The 18,149-nt window shown below is 46.8% G+C and overlaps 1 protein-coding gene across 2 annotated transcripts in view; it reads left to right on the forward strand.

Moving 5' to 3' along the window:
- Window positions 1-18,149, forward strand: part of LOC138569869 (ATP-binding cassette sub-family B member 5-like) — a 1,230,756-nt gene that overhangs the window by 614,251 nt on the left and 598,356 nt on the right. For both annotated transcript variants that reach the window (XM_069648261.1, XM_069648260.1), the window contains 2 exons: window positions 15,572-15,696; window positions 15,788-15,962. In XM_069648261.1, the coding sequence (XP_069504362.1) occupies window positions 15,572-15,696; window positions 15,788-15,962 (300 nt within the window). The remainder of the gene's footprint in view (window positions 1-15,571; window positions 15,697-15,787; window positions 15,963-18,149) is intronic.

Here is an 18,149-nt window from a genome sequence, read left to right on the forward strand (position 1 = left end):
TCTGTGGAACTGATGACTTGGTTGAAAAGGGAAAACTACTACTCTGCCAAATCCGAAGAAGCCTTTCATGCAATCTCATATGAACATAGGCTGTTCAGCCTCACCTCATCAGTGTTCGCGACAATTTTCATGCCAAGATTCCAAGTTGGAGCAAATACTAAATGGTTGCAGATAACCAGATGGGAGTTACTGCAGACCATCAACACAACAATAAAAGGATTCAATGCAATCAAGGAAGAGTTAAGAGCCATCCGACTGATGACTCTCCAGAATAGATACGTGCTTGACATGATCACAGCTATGAATGGAGCAGTTTGTGCAAAAATTGGAGAATCATGTTGCACATTTATACCTTCTCACGATGAGGAAAATGGAAGAACCAGATGATTGATGAAACTGACGAAGTTGATGATGACAGCTGGTTTGGATCCCTATTCTCATGGGTCCCACAATGCATGGCAGATGCATTCAAGTTCTTGGGAGCCCTGCTAGTGATGATACTGCTAGGGTTTTGTGTTATCAAGATAATAATCTCTCAATGCCAGAAAACTGCGAAAAAGGCCATAGGGATGAAGATCATGATTGATGTCAAGCTAAGAGGGATGCCCAAAGACCTGACTGATGAAGAAATAAGAGACTTTGTGAAGGCAAGCATTCATTCACCAGAAGGAACAAAGTTTCCCTATCGAAGGAAACACAGAAATTATGTGGGAAGATGGGTTTATTGCAGCCCAAATGGACAATGTCAACTAATGACATAGAATAAAGACGAACATGTAAGGACCGCAGGAAGCCTGAAAGGAGTAATAAAAAAATGGACTCCAAAGAGACACTTCTTCAAACCATCATGTATAGATCCAGAAGATGAAGAAGGAATGAACCCAGGAGATGGGGTGAAAATGAATATAGAAGAACCAAGTAAGATGAGTCCAAAGACGGAAGTGAAAGTGGTCTATGAATCGCCCAGAGGGGGGAGTGTAGAGGAGGTCCCAAATAAAACCTGCACTCCAGTTGCCCATTTTTTAGTACCAGGAACATTCACACCAAAATATGTGACGTATGACGAGCAAATAAACCAGCAGAGAGCCGCAGTAGGGCTCTGCCCAGTGCCTATCAGAAGAGCAGCACCTATTGAAGTACCAATACCAAGAAAACCATGGACAGTAAGGTATCCATTAAGAAAACCCTACCAGCAAATGAAACGAAATGAAGATTGCCTGAGTACAGTTCCGGAAGAAACCAAAAAGGTCTTGATGGAAGACGAATGGTGACGTCACGAGGACCCGGACAGACTCACAGATAGAAAAAATGACGACCCGAGGAATGACACCCCGAGACGAAACGACATGAGAAAATAGGTTGTTAACTTAAAGTGAAAGAATGACATCAAAACGTAAGAGAATTAAGCGGTAAGCAATATGAAGATAGTCAACCAGTTTACACCTGTAAATATGCTTGGAACCGCAAGAAGGCTAAGAAAACAGTGCGGCTTGCTTGCTTAGTAGAAGAATAGAGCGGCAAGCGCCATTATACATAATCCACCTCAAACGAAGCACAGTATTATAAGTGTATTTCTACTTTGCACAAAAAGCAGAATCAACTCAGGTTACTAGAGGCCAAACGAGAAAAGATTTGCATTCTAGCAAAACGAGAATAGACGGCTGAATCGAGACTCAGCAGAGGCAACTCGTGCCAGGAAAACCAAGGTCATACCAATAGAAGAGGTGAACAGTAGCTACATTTAATTGAAACTAAGAACAGAATATCCTGCCTCTGAAAGATCGAGATAAGAAGACGTAGGCAGGCGGCGGGCTAAAGCAGAATGAAATACACAAATTGAGAGAAACAAGACAAATTCACGGTGTGGGAAGCATGTGACCAGCTGAGCAAGAAGAAGCGAGGGTTCACACCTGCGCTTGGCACCTGACCAGGCAGGCGATATCAGAACTTTTCCAGACAGAAGATGCTGTCTCGAGGCCAACCACAGTGAACTAATTGACACATGGATACTAAAGTGATGATTGATTGTAACCATAATGGGAGGAAGGCCGGGTAACTAAGGGGCACCCCGCACCTGGCCAACCATTCTGCACGCTGCTAATCGACGTGGAAAAGTATGCATGGGGTTGATGCCAACCCAATCACAATGGACCAAATAATCTAGGGTCCTATAGTTAGTAGAACCAATGAGACGTCGTACTTTTAGTGACGTCTACAGTAGTCATTTTTGAAGGAAGCTCTTAGACGCCCACCTCACAGTGTTTAACCAATTCCCTCACTCCGTTACCATATACAGATATAGTACCTATAGTAAAGTTACCTTTTCCTGAACCATAGAATTGCATGTTAACGTTTGAGTGTTACACGTCGATGATGAGTTTTGAGTATAGATGTTACAACGTATGAAGTTCGTTGGAGTTTGAAGCGAGAAGGACGATCGCATCACTGCTGATATCCATGACTCCCCGTTTTTTGTACTTGTCATTAAACGGACACCCTTTGCCAAATCATTGAGTTGTCCTTATTGATTGGTGTTGGAGTAATGAATCTGCACCCCCATCCATCTCAAGGGCACAGCTATCTCGTCTTAAAGGACTTCTGAACAAACCTCGGCTCTATGGGCTGGCCTGGGGTCTCAGAGTACAATTGTTGTTCCCTTTAATCGCCACTGTTCTAAGTAGCGGTGTGTATCTATCTCCCACTCTTTGATACTCCGCAATTTCACTGTAAAGAAATTAACTATAAAAACCCATGTTAATGTCGGCACAGGTATTGTGTCCGATGTGTTGCACAGTTCCCAATATGTTATGCAGTGTCCCCGTTGTTGAAAACGTAACGGATGCATCTGGAACCTACAGAAAAACGTTCTAGGGTCTAGGTGTAGCGCTGTATCGCCGTACACGGGTATGATTCATGCGGCTTTGTTGATGACTGACAAGTTCCTGTATATTTAGACAATGCACCTCGGGAAAGCCCACCCGATCAGAGCCTCACAGGGTTTGTTTGTGTTATGATAAACGTGACTTCCCATGGGGCTAAATTGTCCCATTATCGGACATAATGAGCTTCAGTAAGCGCTACCGTCCATTGGTCCTTCAAATTTACAGGTTTGTCCTGCTTCATGGTTAAGTTGGACATTTTGTTCTCTGGAAATGTCTCAGCTGAAGTGTTGCTGGGGAGCATAATGTAAAAGGTTATATACTCCATGACGCCCTGTTACACACCCTTGGGCTCTAGGGATCCACGGGTACCCAACTGTAGAATTTATCAGGCCACCCCAGCCATTTGACTAGATGTTGCTTCCTGGCTCCCCAACCTTTACTCTTTATGACTTTTTCAATTCTATTCTTGTGAATGGAGGATAGCACAGGGGCAACGTGGTGGTCTTGGACGCAAAACTACGCAGAGCAACAGAGGTTTGAATCCCGGATCCACGCTTAGAAACCGAACTCGTATTGGTATTGTGTGTTATAGGAAACCAATAAATAAATATAAACTTGCTGTTTATCTACACTCACTATCTTGATCTCCTCCCTACTAGAAACACCTTCAACAGCCTCCCTGCATAATCAATTAAACTATATATATAAATACCCTCCTGCCGAGCCACTCCATCTATGATAAATATCTTGTTGCTGTAATTCTGCTCATACCCCTTTGTAAAGATGGCCTTGTGTTTTGAGATCTTCACATGATTCCCCTTTTCAAGGGGCGTAAGTGTTGTCTTTTTAAAAGGTCTTCAGCCGTACAGTTTTTTCCAGACCTCCTGGGGATTCTGCAGCATTACACCAGCTGACGTGGCTTTAATAGATCTATGATGCGTGTTGTTAGACACATTTATAAATGCAGGTAACACTTTCACATATCTGCAGGTGTTTTTAGCCGTGAAGAATCGCCAGGGCCGTGTTTTAAAGGTGCATATAAAATGTTCTATAATAGAGGCTTTAACTTCAGAGTGTGTTACAAAGTGATGCATCCTGTGTTGCTTCAGAAGACCCTGCAGAGGATTTCTTTAACAGCGCCCGTCTGTAGTTTAGCAGGGACTCTGCCTTTGTTAAATATGCATTTAAAAGCCGTCGCTACACTGTGGCCAGTCTTGTTCTTTAAAGCCTCAACATAGGCGTAGTTTGATAAACCTCAATGTCAGCTAGAATTTTGCAAAAACCATTGTTATCTTCACAAAACTGGCTCAAATCCATAATATCTGTCTGCCATTGTTGTTCGATGTCAGATACCACCGTCATTCGCTGTTTAAAATGTTTCAGGGCCGGCTTGTACAGAGTGTAGGCCTCCTGCCCTGAAAGCGATGCCTTGACAGCTTCCTGTGACACCTTCTCGCCATCGGTTCACAGTTGACGGCACAGGCTGTCAACCCCTCCATAACTACCACTACCTCCTTCATCATAATATATTTTCGACAGCTTCAAGCCAGACATGTTCATTCCATAACCACTAAATATAAAGACAAAACCAGATTTCATAAACAACAGATTTGTATTAACATTTAAAACGTGTATTTTTATTCTAAATGTTTTTTGCATTAAATAAACTGGGTTTGGCAGTTGCTGCATGAGGATCAGTGCTTGTACAGATGCAGTAATACATGGGATTACTGCACAGACACACTGCACATCGCCACCTCGATAAGCAAATATGACATTCGGTCAGGCGTTCAATTAGATATACTTTATCCCCTCCCACTTGCAAACTGTTTTCGCAGTGATGGCGGTAAATCCCTGGGTATCCTGAATATCAGTGCGAAAGAGAACCAGCGTGTCTGTTTCGTTCTCCATTAGGGAGACACATTCCTTACACAGACAGTTATGAGAATCCCCTGAGTTTCCAATTCGTTTTGAACAGCAAGCACAATAAATAATAGCATTGTCTTTAATGCTATTGGTCTCCATTAGCAAAACAGTCCTTTGTAAGGAAGACATGTATCAACAGTAAGAGAGACACAAGTGACCACAGTTCAATGGTGTTTATTGGACTTCAAAAAGGGTTTGAAAAATGCCTATCTAATCCTAAATCTACAGATGGGAGCAAGCTACGACCATCAGATAATAATAACGCAGTCCTAGTAGTGTCTAGTCAAAAATATACTATAGGCCTATACTAATAAACCTATTGCCAATCCTTACGTCTAAATACCAGTAGTGTGGGAAACAGTGCTACGAAAAAGAAAGAATTGTTCTTAAAATTATGTCAGGATGGTCAGGCCATTGACCTCCCTTCCCCATGTTTTCAGCACGGGACAAGGCGGTACACTCGAGCTTAGCACAGTCTCTGGCTTCTCTTAGCACAAGGATACAGTTCAATCATTAGCATCAGGGCCTTCCGTGCGCAAGTCTCTGCCTTTCAAAGTCTCTTCTTTCAGAGGGCCTGATGCGACAAACAATATGTTATTTTCCTCTTAGGATTACACGAGTACTCAATTTCTCAGGCGATTCTCTATTCACCTCGGATCCCCCTTAGATGGGCTCAGATCCTCTTTAACACAATGTTCAATTAGCCTCACTCCGCTGGGCTGGGATCAATTTCAATTTAACTTTAACCCAAAAACTTGCTTTATTTTTTAATTTTTTTTAAACTTTATTTTTAGGTATTTAAACCACAATACAACTTCACACCCACATTAGGGTGGACTTTCAACTTTGCGCCGTAACCCAGGACCCACCCTGTGTCCCCCCCACCCCTCCCTCGTCCCCAACTCCCAGATACAGTGTCCTCTTTAGCTGGATATGTGTCTCTCCTGCCTCTCGCTCCAAGGATGTGGTAATACCATGGATTAGCCCTCACCGGGGGTTATCCTCCAAGTCTGAGGTGTCAGATTCGTGTTCCTCCGCTTCGTCCATCAAGAACAGTGTCAGAGGTCTCCAGATGTCTGGTGGACGGGCGTGCAAAGGAAGGAGTTTAATGAACTCTGTTTCAACGTCTTGGTAGTAAAGCATGCCTCTGCGCCAGGCGGCGACTGATGGGGGGGGCCTCGGCCCCATGCCATGGCAACTCTCCTACGAGCCAGAGCCAACAGAACCCGGGCCAGTTTCCTTATTGGAGCTGAAAGCAGCCTGGTCATACCCAACAGGGCTGCTGTTTGTCTCGGCTGTATTAGTTCTCCCACAATTGCAGTTGTCGTCTCCAGGACTTGTTTCCAGAAAGGAGTTAACTCAGGGCACTCCCAAGCTAGGTGAACAAAGTTTGTTGAGATAGTCCCGCATCTGTTGCATTTCGTTTCTGTCTTGGGGTGGTGTTTGTTGGCTTTCGCTGGTGTGTAATATGTTTGGTGGAGAAAGTTGAAGTGGGTAAGTTTCAGGCGTGAGTTAAGTGCCACTTTTTGAGTCTGTTTCAGGATATAGGTCCAGTCCTCATCTGATATGTTAACATGCAATGACTTTACCCATCTAGCTTTTGCACCAGTGATGGCGGGGGTCGTGGTGGGAATGAGGGATTTATAGATCTGCGACACCAGCCTACCTTCACCTTGTGCCTGAATGACATTATGCAGCAGTTGCCAAGTTGGGGTTGGTGCGGGAAGTCTGGGAGCAGGGCCTGTATGGTGTAGCGGGTCCTGAAGTAAAGGAATACGTCCAGAGCAGTGTTGCCCCCTTTAATTTTTACTTGTTCTGGAGTTAGAAAGCCCTCTTCTGTGAAGAGATCCCCGAGGGTTTTTATGTTCAGTTTGTCGACCCATTGTCGACCCATTGGTGGAACACTTTCTCTGAGGTCAGTGGGACTCCGGGAATGAACTTGACGGGTAGGAGTGGGGAGTACCGTGAATGAACCCCGAGCTTCTGGGCTAGAGTCTTCCAGACTTTGTACGTCGTGAGCATCACATTCATCGTGGAGCTGGGTACAGGCGTCTGACTAAAGACGACCTTGGTTAGAAAGTTAGGTGTTGCCAGGGCTCGCTCCACTTGTACATGAGGTCGGATTGCTTGAGAGGCATACCAATGGCTGAGGAACTGTGCTTGAGCTGCCCAAAAGTATCTCTCTAGGTCTGGCAGTGCCCGACCCCACTGGTGACCGGGAGTGTCAGCGTAGTGTGTGCCACTCTGGCTGGCTTGCCTGCCCAAAGTAGCTCGAGGACCAGGCTTTTCAGTTTTTTCAAGAAGGGTTGTTGCAGCAGCAGACGAATATTGTTGAATAGGTATAATAGTTTGGGCAAGATCACCATCTTCACCAATGAGACCCTTCCCCAGAGGGTTAGTGGAAGAGACTTCCATCGAGAAACCTTGCCTTGGAGAGATTTGACCACCTCTTCGTAATTATCTCGAAACACCTCCTGACAATTCAGAGATAGTTGTATCCCAAGGTACCGGACCTTGGAGGATTTCCATGTGAGTTGGAAGTCGTCTGAAAACTGTTTGGTGGCTGTGGTCAGTGGGAATACAATGGATTTTGACTGGTTGATTTTTAATCCTGAAGCTGCTCCAAATTTGATGACTTCCCTCATGACTGGATTCAGATTGTCTTCAGGGTCTCGAATGAACAGTGAAACGTCATCGGCGTAGAGGGAGATGATGAGCTTGTGAGGGCCTATGATGAGTCCCCTTTTCAGCCGCTGCTCCCGAAGTTTGGAGGCCAGTGGCTCCATCACCAAGGCGAAAATTAGGGCCGATAGTGTGCAGCCCTGTCTTGTGCCTCGTTGCAGATCTATTGGAGCTGATTTGGCTGTGCCTACAATAAACTAGCACGTGGTTTGGTGTATAGGAGAGAAACAAGTTTGATGAAGCGGGCTCCTAGGCCCATCCTGGTGAGTACCATGAACAGAAACGGCCATTCCACCGAGTCGAATGCCTTTTCGGCATTGAGAAGAATCGCCACAGCCTGCGATGAGGGATCCAGTGCGGCAATGACACCGAACATTCTCCTGATTCCAAAAGTCGTGTTGCGGCCTGGTATGAAGCCGGCTTGGTCTGCCAGTACAAGGGCGGGCATCAATGGCAGTAACCTCTTGGCCAGCACCTTGGCGAGTATTTTATTGTCAAGATTGAGGAGAGATATTGGTCGATAGGATGAACAGTCTTCCGGAGGTTTGCCCGGTTTGTGGAGTAGGATAACGTTGGCTTCACAGGCAGTGGGAGGTAGGTATCCTTTTTCCAGCGCCTCTTCGTATACGGCCGCCAGGAGGGGAGCTAGGGTGCCCGCAAATGACTTGTAGAATTCTCCCGTTAAGCTGTCCGAGCCCGGCGCTCTGGAGCTGGGGAGGGACTTTATGGCCTCGATAATCTCTTCTTGCGTGATCATCTCATTTAAGGGTTCACGGATAGACTGTTCGACCCAATATAGCTCTGTGTCTTCCAAGTACTCCAGCAGGGCGGTCGAGGACCTGCTAAGTCTAGCACTGTAGAGATCTTGATAGAAGATCCTGAACTCTTCTGCTATCTTTTTATTGGTGTGGACTGACCCGTCTAGATTGGTCCGAATCTGTTCTATTTGAGCATGTTTGTTATCGGCTCTGATTAAATTTGCTAGAAGGGCACCAGGTTTTTGGTCCTCTCCGTATTGACGGACTTGACTATTGCGATTAAGGAATTTAACCTCACGGTCAGCTGCGAGATAGAATTTTTGCAATTCTTCTTTCAGGGCTGCTGTTATTTTTGGGTCCGCCGAGTTTGTGGTCTGGAGCTCAAGGAGTTTTAGCTTCTCCTCGCTGGTTGTAAGCTTGCGCCTGATGAGTTTGAGGATGCCGTTTTCCTTGGCGTGGCAGACTCCTCTGATAAAGCATTTTAGGGACTCCCAGATTATGCCTGCGGAGGGGACCGATCCGACGTTGGCTTTGAGAAACACGTTGATCTCCTCCCTCAGCTCGGAGGCAAACACCTCGTCTCTTAACGAGCCCGTCTTGAAGCGCCACCGCTGTAGTGGCGGAGTGGGAGTGGAAGGCGTGAGGTTGAGGAAGAGAGGAGAGTGATCGGAGAGCGTTCTCGGATGTATACAGCACCGGTCGCTTGACATTGGGCTGCTTGCAGAGGCAAAGAAGTAGTCGATTCGGGAGCTCGTGTTGTGTACCTGTGAGTGAAAAGTGAATTCACGCGCCTCGCCATTCGAGACTCCATGTGTCTAGCAGGTTGAAAGCATTGCAGATTTCTTTTATTTGGAGTCCAGCTTTGGTAGGAGGTTGTGGAGAAGCCTTTGATCTGTCCCTTACAGGATCTAATACCATGTTCATATCCCCACCCCAGATTATGGTTGCCGGGTCCTGCGTGGAGAGCTGGGTGAGCACCCATCCAAAATTGTCTGGGCCATCTGTGTTTGGAGCATAGGAGTTGACAAAGGTCACTTTCTGGCCTGCTACGATGCCGCTTACTAGGATCGCTCTCCCTTCAGTGTCTTTCGCTGTGCAGATCAGGCGGAAGCTCATCCTCCTGTGTATGAGGATAGCGACTCCTCTGGAGTAGGTTGAGTAGGAGGAGAAGTATCTGTGGCAGCCCCAGCTCTTGGCCCACTGGTGGTCCTTCCCTGGGAGAAGTTGTGTCTCCTTAATCATGGCCACGTCTATTTCGTGACGTCTGAGGTATTGAAGAATTTTCCTGGTTTTAGCTGGAATATTGCTGCCTCTTATGTTCCAGGTCAGAACGTTGAATGGGCGAATAAAACTTCCTATTTACCCACTTTTTTCCGTCCGATGTTGGCCATGGTGTGTCTTCGGAGTGTATTTTGCTAGGTTCGGTGCTTGAAGATTGGATCTTTGATTGACATGACGACATTGATGGCTGTCTGGGAGACGGAGAGCAGGGGGACGGCTGTGAACTGATGGCGCAAAACTTCCCTGGTGAACTCTGAGGGCACCGTCCACGGGTAGACCCCAACTGGCCCGTGGCGTTTCTCTCTTTAAGGTGGGCAACCCCCAACTGGCCCACAGGGAGATCCCTCGACAACCAAATAAAACAGAAAGCGAAACATGTGGATACCATGTCGCTGTGTGAACTGTACCCCGAGAAAACTCAGCTTGTAAACCAACTGGTAGCTGAGTTAACCCTGGAGAATGAACTGGTGCTGTGCTAGGGGCGCCTGGGGCCTTCCAAGCTTCCCCACCCCGCGTTGTGTTCTTAGTGAATTGTACCTGTACTTTTTGCATCTTGTTGCAAGCTTGTAAACCGACCCTGGTTACTCCGATTTATGGTGGATTCCTGAGATTTCTGTCTCTTTGGGGCTTGGGACGGTTGGGATTTGGGTCGGGGCAGCCTATCTGGTCAAGAAACATGCTTGCATCGTCGGGCGTTTGGAAAAAATGGACCCTCTCCCCTTGCTGTGCTGGAAAGAGCATCGAGTAGGGCATTTGATTGGCTCCGAGTCTTTGTTTGATGGCGGTAAAGGATTTCCTCTGGGTTTGTACTGTGGGAGAGAAGTCTGGATAAAAGTGTACTTTGTCTCCATCATGGAGTAGGTCTCCTTTCTCACTAGCCAGCCGGAGGATGGTATCTCGGTCCTTGTAGTTGAGTAGCCTTGCGATGATTGGCCTGGGCGGTGCGCCGGGGGCAGGTCTGGTAGATGGAATCCTGTGTGCTCTCTCGACTATGAATAATTGAGACAGTGATTCTCTGCTGAAGAGTGATATGCAAAGTGACTCCACGCATTCCTCCATTTTACCTTGTGGTTGTTGTTCTCTCACCCCGATGATTCTTATGTTATTCCTTCTTGATCGACCTTCCAAATCCTCACATTTGGCTATTGTCGTTTTCATTTGAGCTTCTAACTGCGCGACTTTGGTTGAGAGAGACGCTGCGCCATCATCTAGATTAGACACTCTTTGCTCGACCTCGTTTAAACGTTCTGAATGTGTATCCATGCGATGTTGTAGGAGGTCAACTTTGGAGGCGAGGCCATCCATTTTATTGTTTAAGTTTCCGATGCCGGCTTTCAATTCCAAGAGGAGTTCTTTGATTTCGGATGGGTTGCCATCTGAATCCATCTGGTGTGAGTGGCTGGGAGAGGGTATCTGGTGCTTTAGGTGTTGCGCCGAAATTAAATTTAATTTCCTCTGGGATTTATCAGTCTTCCCCATCTCACAGACGGTTCCGGTGACGTTTGTATGAGCTCGGCTGTGTCTTGCAGTGTCAAGAGCGCCCCTTGGACCCGCCCAGGGGAGCGAGGATTTACCCGGCCGGGCAAACTTGTTGGGGGTTCAGCTGTTTGGAGAGGTGGCTTTACTCAAATTAGCTGTGCCTCGAGCGATCTAATGAACACTCCATGGGGACTGTCCTTAGGTGTCTTGTGAGGAAGGTTAGAGCGCTTCTGCGGTGGCTGAGGCTTCGATAATCTGACTCCCCCTAGGGTGGTGATGACTCAGAGTGGGGGTATTGCTGCTCTATGGCTTCTGTCTTACGATGCCTGACTTTGGTTACACTGTGCCTGGATGGAGTACGCCGGTGTGTCTGAGTGTTTCCGGCCCGGCAGCGAGGCGTGTACTGGAGGGTCTGTGGGATGCGGGGAGAGCCCCCCACGCGTGAGATGGGTGTCACTCCTTGATGCGGCGCAACACAAAGGCAGGCGATGAAAAAGTCAGAGGCGGGGGGGAGCCCCTCTTGTGACACTGAGTGCGCCCTTTATATACAAATGCGGGTGTTTCCTTTACGTTGAGGAGCGCTTAGATCCGCTCAGTCTGAGGCAGACCACAGGGCCTCCGGGACGAGGTGTTGATCCCTCCAGGGGTAGCTGTGTTGATAAGCAGCGGGTGACTCCGGTCGTCTCCCACTGTGCTACCGGGGCTCCGCTCGGGCCGGCTGGGCCCCGGTTCTGTGCCGTCACGAATGGCGCTGCAGTGAGGGTTTATTGGATCGGCGGGGGGAGAGAGGGGCGGTGGGCTCGCTCGGAATGGCCCAGACCCAAGCTAGGAGCACAACCTCCCCCCACCTCCGTACCTGGTGTCCTGGCTGGTCCCTCCGCCGCCCGCCGCCGGCCGCCGTAGATCTCAGGCGCCGGGGGGCCCCGGAGGAGCGGCAGTCGTCCCAGGTGCTGGGGAACTTCGTAGGAGGGGCGGACGGGCTCTGAAGATAGCGGAGCGCTAGGGGGGCGGTAGTCGGGCCTCCGTCTTCTCCGAGCCTCCGCGGCCCCGGCAGCGCTGACAGGCACAAGCGGATGGCGCTCCGGGCTCAATCACGCCGCCAGTAGAGGCTTGGGGAGAAGCGAGAGCGGCCTCCCACAGGCGCGTTGCAGGCCGACCTCTGCAGGATATCACATGCTCTCCTCACTGCGAGCCTACCGCAGGTGCCTTCCCGGGGTCCAGGTGCTCAGGCCTCAGCCTGGTGGGGGTCGGCTGTGTAGGGCTAGATGCCTCGCCGGGCCGTTTGTGAAGAACTCGGCCTCGAGGCCACACAGGTCTTGTGAAGGCAAACAAAGGCCGATTTTCTCCAGGAATGCAGTGGCAGGCAGCTGCACAGTTCAGGAGACCAGGAGTCGGGGAATTGGGTCGTGATAGTACAGGGAACAGCAGGATTGTGCAGGATTGATGCAGGGCTAAACGGGAGCTCGGACCAAAGCTGCCATCTTGGTTGGCCCTCTAGCGCCCTCTCCCCCCAAACTTGCTTTAAGCAAAACCTCTCAGCTGATCCCCCTCTGCTAGGCTCGGACAAACTTCATCTATTTTGTCATCAACTTTATTTACACTATTATAATCGAAGACTTTCGATTGTGCACAAGATTTTGCTTGACCCGTTGCAGGACCATTTCGATTCACAATTCTTTGGCACTCTTTCGATTTTGCTGCCTTTCAGTTGGATACCTTACAGAGACTTTTCGAATGAGCACCCACGCGGTGATGGACCACTCTGTCTAAGGTATCGTATCTTGGCTTAAAAGTTCAATCACAACTCTGTTCTTCAGTTTTACTTGCGTTGATTATCACACACGCTTCATACATTGTTCGCTTCAGCGTTCACTATACAATGTCGCTGCTTGAAACCTTGGCTTCAACACAGACCGGTCTGGTATCCGTCTCCCCAACTCACCGGCTGTACTGACTTCACTGGCGCTGCTTTGTTTTAGGAGCCAAGGACAGTACTGCAGCAGCAAGCGATTCTCCCCACCTTGACTATCGACGCGGAAGACCCCCGGCTACCTCCGACAAGCAATGCAGGATTCTTCAACCTTGTTTCCTGGTCTTACGTTTTATATTCTCGACGGTTCATGAAAGTAATGGTTCCTCGTCGAAAAGGTCAAGGGCACTTCCCTCCTTGCGATCTCCTACTGTTTTGTCGTCTTTCCCCTCTTATTAAACTGCCATCTTGGAACTGCTGTTTCCTCGTGTGCATTTCCTCGCTCAGAGTGTGCCTGCATGTTCCGCCTTGTATCCCGGTGGGGAAGTGTAATGGAAGTCAGGTGTGTGTAATGGTCAGTAACTGCCTGACCCTGCCTGACCATGGTATTGGGAAATGTCAGGTATACAGCTAGGGTGCTAGTCCATTTTCTCTCATAGCGAGATGTCCGTGAGAAAGTATTCGTGTTGGAAAAGGGGATTAGGGCTGAGTTTTAAGTATCCTAACTGGTAGGATGAAGTAAAGCTGTTACAGGAAAAGGGATACCGCGTCTCGCCATCCGGTTTCCCACTACCTGAAGACCCCTCACCCAGGTGATCCTCCCGCACTGGTCCACCCCCAGGAACTGGATCTAAAAGTGATGGCCGTGTCCTGGACACCTGAATGACAGATCCCTGGGGACTAGCGGGTGAGACATCGACAGGTTTCTCACACCTTACAAAGGCTATTTGCACTATGTGCTGGGTTTTTAAGTTGATTTGAACAGCAAGCACAGTAAATATTAACAGTCTCTCCTAGGGCTTGACGTTCCTCACACCCCCGCACCCAGGACACGGTTTTCTATCAGCTCTGGGGCAACGCTTTTGTCTTGGAAGCAAGACAATGCGGCGCAACAAAAGTTCGAATACCGATCCTGCGCTTAGAAACCACTTGCTGGTATTAACCGTGTTATAAATGAACAATAAATAATAAATAAATAAAGTCCCCTGGAGGCAGGGGCAGTTTGCGACATCATCACTGCATTCCACCTGAATAGCCATAGATTCAGAGTTACTGTCTTCAGAGTCCAAATGATTGCTACAAAGCCACATCGTCGTTGTCCAAAAACTCTTTGGGTTCATAGTCGGCCATAAAATCCTGAGCATCTTTCATCCCATCATACATCATAAAACAATCAGAAATATGACTATCCTTCGAAACCCTCTGGGCATACTGGGGATGTTTTCACCTTGTCGTAACTGTAGCTGTTCACAATCGTTGTTTCCTGAATATCACGCCTGATGGCCTCTAGAAAGCTGAAAGAGCGCTAGTGTTTTCCAGACCTACCGCAAAAACTATATATGTGGGTTGTAAACCCCTCCCCCAAACTCATCATAGCCTTAGAACCTGCCCAGATCTATTTATAGCTCTCATAATGTTATATGAAAACTATATAGAAGTTTAATGTTACTATCTGTGGCCTTCACATTATAACATCATGACGCCATCTATTCTCTCTATAAAGTTTATAGCCACTTCCTATCACATTAAAGGCCAAACACACTCCTGCGTCATGCCGCAAAACCCTAAGTTCACAGTCCATGTCTTCAGAGCTCTCTTCGCCCTCCATAGTCGACCAAGCAACACCACCACCTGCTGCTCCCATGTTTACATCATTTTTATATAAAATGTATATTCACTTTATATCAAAACGGATATAAATTATACCCACTTGATATCAAATGTACATTTTATATAAAATAGATATAAAAAAATTGATATCTTTTTTAAATAGATCTTTTATTAAATTGATATGAAAAACATCTCAAAAGGAAGGCGGTACTAAGGCCGGAAGCAGGTGGCATGGCCACCTGTCAAAATGTACTAATGTAACTCACTGCCATAGGTGTATTTGAATTATACGACTCTAAGTAACTATATACATTTTAGGAATGCAGTGCATCAGTGTGAAGCACAATCGAATGAGGTTTGATGATTGTCAAGCGAGAGGGAGGTGTGAGGTGGTCAAATGAGGATGTCCCAGAATGGACGTTAATGTGTCCATGTTGAGAACACATCAGTTCATCTGCACCCTCACACTTCTAGCATGAGTCCTCTTCCTCACTTATTAACATCCATTCTGATTCCCAACCTCTTCCTCCTTCTCACACCCTAGAGAGAATTGAGACCGATCCATGGGCAGTAGAAGTGAGGAGGAGACCCGGGGATGTCCTAAAAGTCACGCTGTACATTGCAGTTTATGGGATTGCACTGAAACAGATGTTTGGGTCGCAATAAATAGTTAATAAAAGTTTTGTCTTGCTGAAGTACCGCTTTTAAACTACTTTGTTGGCCCTCTTGCGCACATTGGCCTGAGCGCAAGGCAGCCTATTCGGCCGCATTCCAGAGAGTGTGCTGTGCTAATTTCGAAGCAAGTAGCAGGTATGAGAACAAACTGAATAGACTGCAGTACTTGGCTCTTAGGCGTTTAATAAAAAGATTAGTTCAGAAAAATGTTTGATGAGCGCATTCATAATCCTGCTTCAAATTTAAGTTTTGTCAATGCTTAGGTTTTTTTTCAAATTGCTATTTTTATCATTTTATTGTTCCTGTAGATGCTAGTCTCTCTAACCAGTAAAGAACTTTCGGCCTATGCGAAAGCAGGAGCTGTGGCTGAAGAAGTAATATCTGCTATCAGGACCGTAGTAGCTTTTGGTGGACAACAAAAAGAAATCAACAGGTTTGTATGCTACAATGTAATGGACTGCTTGATATCAAACCTTTGTTAGGAGTGTGAGCCTCACATCCACCCATGTTCTCTCTATCTACAGGTACACCAGCAACCTGGGAGAGGCAAAAGCATTCGGCATAAAAAAGGCGATTGCTGCTCAGGTTTCTCTTGGCTTTGTGTTTTTAATTATATATGCAAGTTATGGACTTGGATTTTGGTATGGAACCACCCTGATTCTTGGAAATAACGACTATACTATCGGAGGTGTTCTTATGGTAAGTTCAGCCCATCAAGCTGGAAAAGTATTAACAAGATTTGGAGTAAGTTGACTGTGCTTCCATGTTGGCCCTGGCAAAATAGGGATTTTCAGTCTGGTGCCCATATGCACAGAATTCCACATCTCTGTGAAAGTCTTGATGGGACAGAGACACCAATTTTGAGGCATGCTCTAATGAATCTTTGTCTAAAAAATATGCGTTATCACCAAAAACATAACATTCCCGAAACTCAGCAAAACCTAAAGGAAATAATTGTATTAGGGTTATCAGCATTTAGTAGAATGGGTTCTAATCTTTGGGATCCAGACAGACCACCCCATGTAGCTGTGTTGATCGCTATTTGGAATCCGGTGATTCCTTGTGATATAAATAGTTTTTTTTTAAAGTAAAATTGTGTTGCTGACTTTACTTGCAGCCAATTTCCCTTTTAAAAACTAGGATGGTAAGCCCCTTTTCTACTCCCTTGGTGGCCATTGGGAAGGAAAGTGGTGAGCAGCAAGAGCAAATAAGTGGGAGGAAGAGGAAGGGTGTGGAAGGATTCCGTGATTGCCCGGGGGGAGGAGGGGCAGGATGGGGCGTCAGTTCAGAAACAACAATGGTGGACACATGGGGGAGACCTGGTGATGGCTAAGAGAACTCATCAGTACTGTCCGATTCCACCCATGTTCCTGGCCACTTCATTGGCCAGATGCTCTCCTCATGTGCTAATTTTGTTTTTAAACTGCCTTTAATCTGTTTTGTTTATATAGGCATATTCTAATGTTAATGCAGTCCGGGTGTTAAAAGGTAGGAGTGTGGGAGCCCCTCTACTGAGAACAAACATGGGACGAATTCCCTGTTCTGTTGAATTTCTTCCACTCAGGAGGGTCTAGAACCACGTTTTACCTCACTGTGCCCTTCACAGAGTAGAAATATGCATTTGCATATCAGTCTGTTACCATCCACAAGGGCAGTCCGGCACCGAAATGGTAGGCAATTCTCCTCTCAACAAGAGTACCCATCAGCAACCCAAGACCCATGTTTCAGCCTTGTTGGGCGTCCTCAGTAAGGTGAAGCTGAGCCTCTGTAAGGCACACTGGGCAAGGGGTCCACGTCTGGATTACCCTTCGTTACTTGGGGTGAAACCGCAAGTTTTCAAACTAGGCACGAGTGTGGGAGCCCCTCTACTGGGAACGAACCTGGGTCAAAAACCCTGTTCTATGGTATGTATTCCACTCAAGAAGGTCTACAACCACGTTTTAGCTCACTGCACCGGTGTTAAAAGGTGTTATTGTCCTTTACCACTGTTATGCTCCCTTGCAACATCTGTTACAGCACTCTTCCCAAGGCTGGAATGCCTAATTCATACTTACTCACTCAGGCCAACATTCTTGTGGTCTACATTGTGGCTGTGACCATCATCACAGGTCTGTGCCATTTAGCTGAGGCTTCCAAAATCTAATAACCTTTCCTCCTCCCATAGGGTGACCAGATGCCATGGTTTTTCTGGGCATTCTGTTCCCCGTCCTGAGATTTTTTTTAAATTAAAAAACCCAGTCCTCGTTTTTGGGAAACAGAGTGTGAAAGTACCGGTTTTAGGGAATGGGAGGGTGACAACTTAATTTATCAACATTTATAAACGAAATAAACATTATAATACTTTCACAATTTTGCCATTGCAGGATGGGCCCAAACCCCCACCCTCACCTTTCAGATACCAGCCACATGCATTAACTGATTTTGCCACAGCGACCAGCCTATAATTTAAATCGGAGCAAAAGCTCCTTTTTTGTTCATTATCCACAGTCAAAACCACACCATTTATATTCAGGAGCAGTGCTGGAAAGACTGTTGGATCCCAGCATATGGGAGTAGATTCGGGGACAAGTTATGGGGGGTGGAGGGGCTGTGAAGGGTAAGGGGTGTAGTCCTTTTTTATGTTGTTGGCCGTTCATTTTTTTTGTCTTGAACATCTGGTCTCCCTATCCTCTTCCTAATGGGCTCCACAAAGCTGTTTAACCATTTCTGTCCATGTGTGATCAATTGTTACAATTGCTAGTTAATATCTTATTTATTTCAGTGCTGCCAGCTTCCACAGTTCAACTTATAACGCTCTAATACCCTTCAAACCCCACATCCTCGGTGTGCTTTTTGAACATGTTCACAACTAGCCTGATCAACATGAGGTGATTATCATCTACAATC

Source organism: Ambystoma mexicanum, chromosome 2q (genome assembly GCF_040938575.1).
Source record: "Ambystoma mexicanum isolate Mex_15411 chromosome 2q, UKY_AmexF1_1, whole genome shotgun sequence".
Taxonomy (NCBI): Eukaryota; Metazoa; Chordata; class Amphibia; order Caudata; family Ambystomatidae; genus Ambystoma; species Ambystoma mexicanum.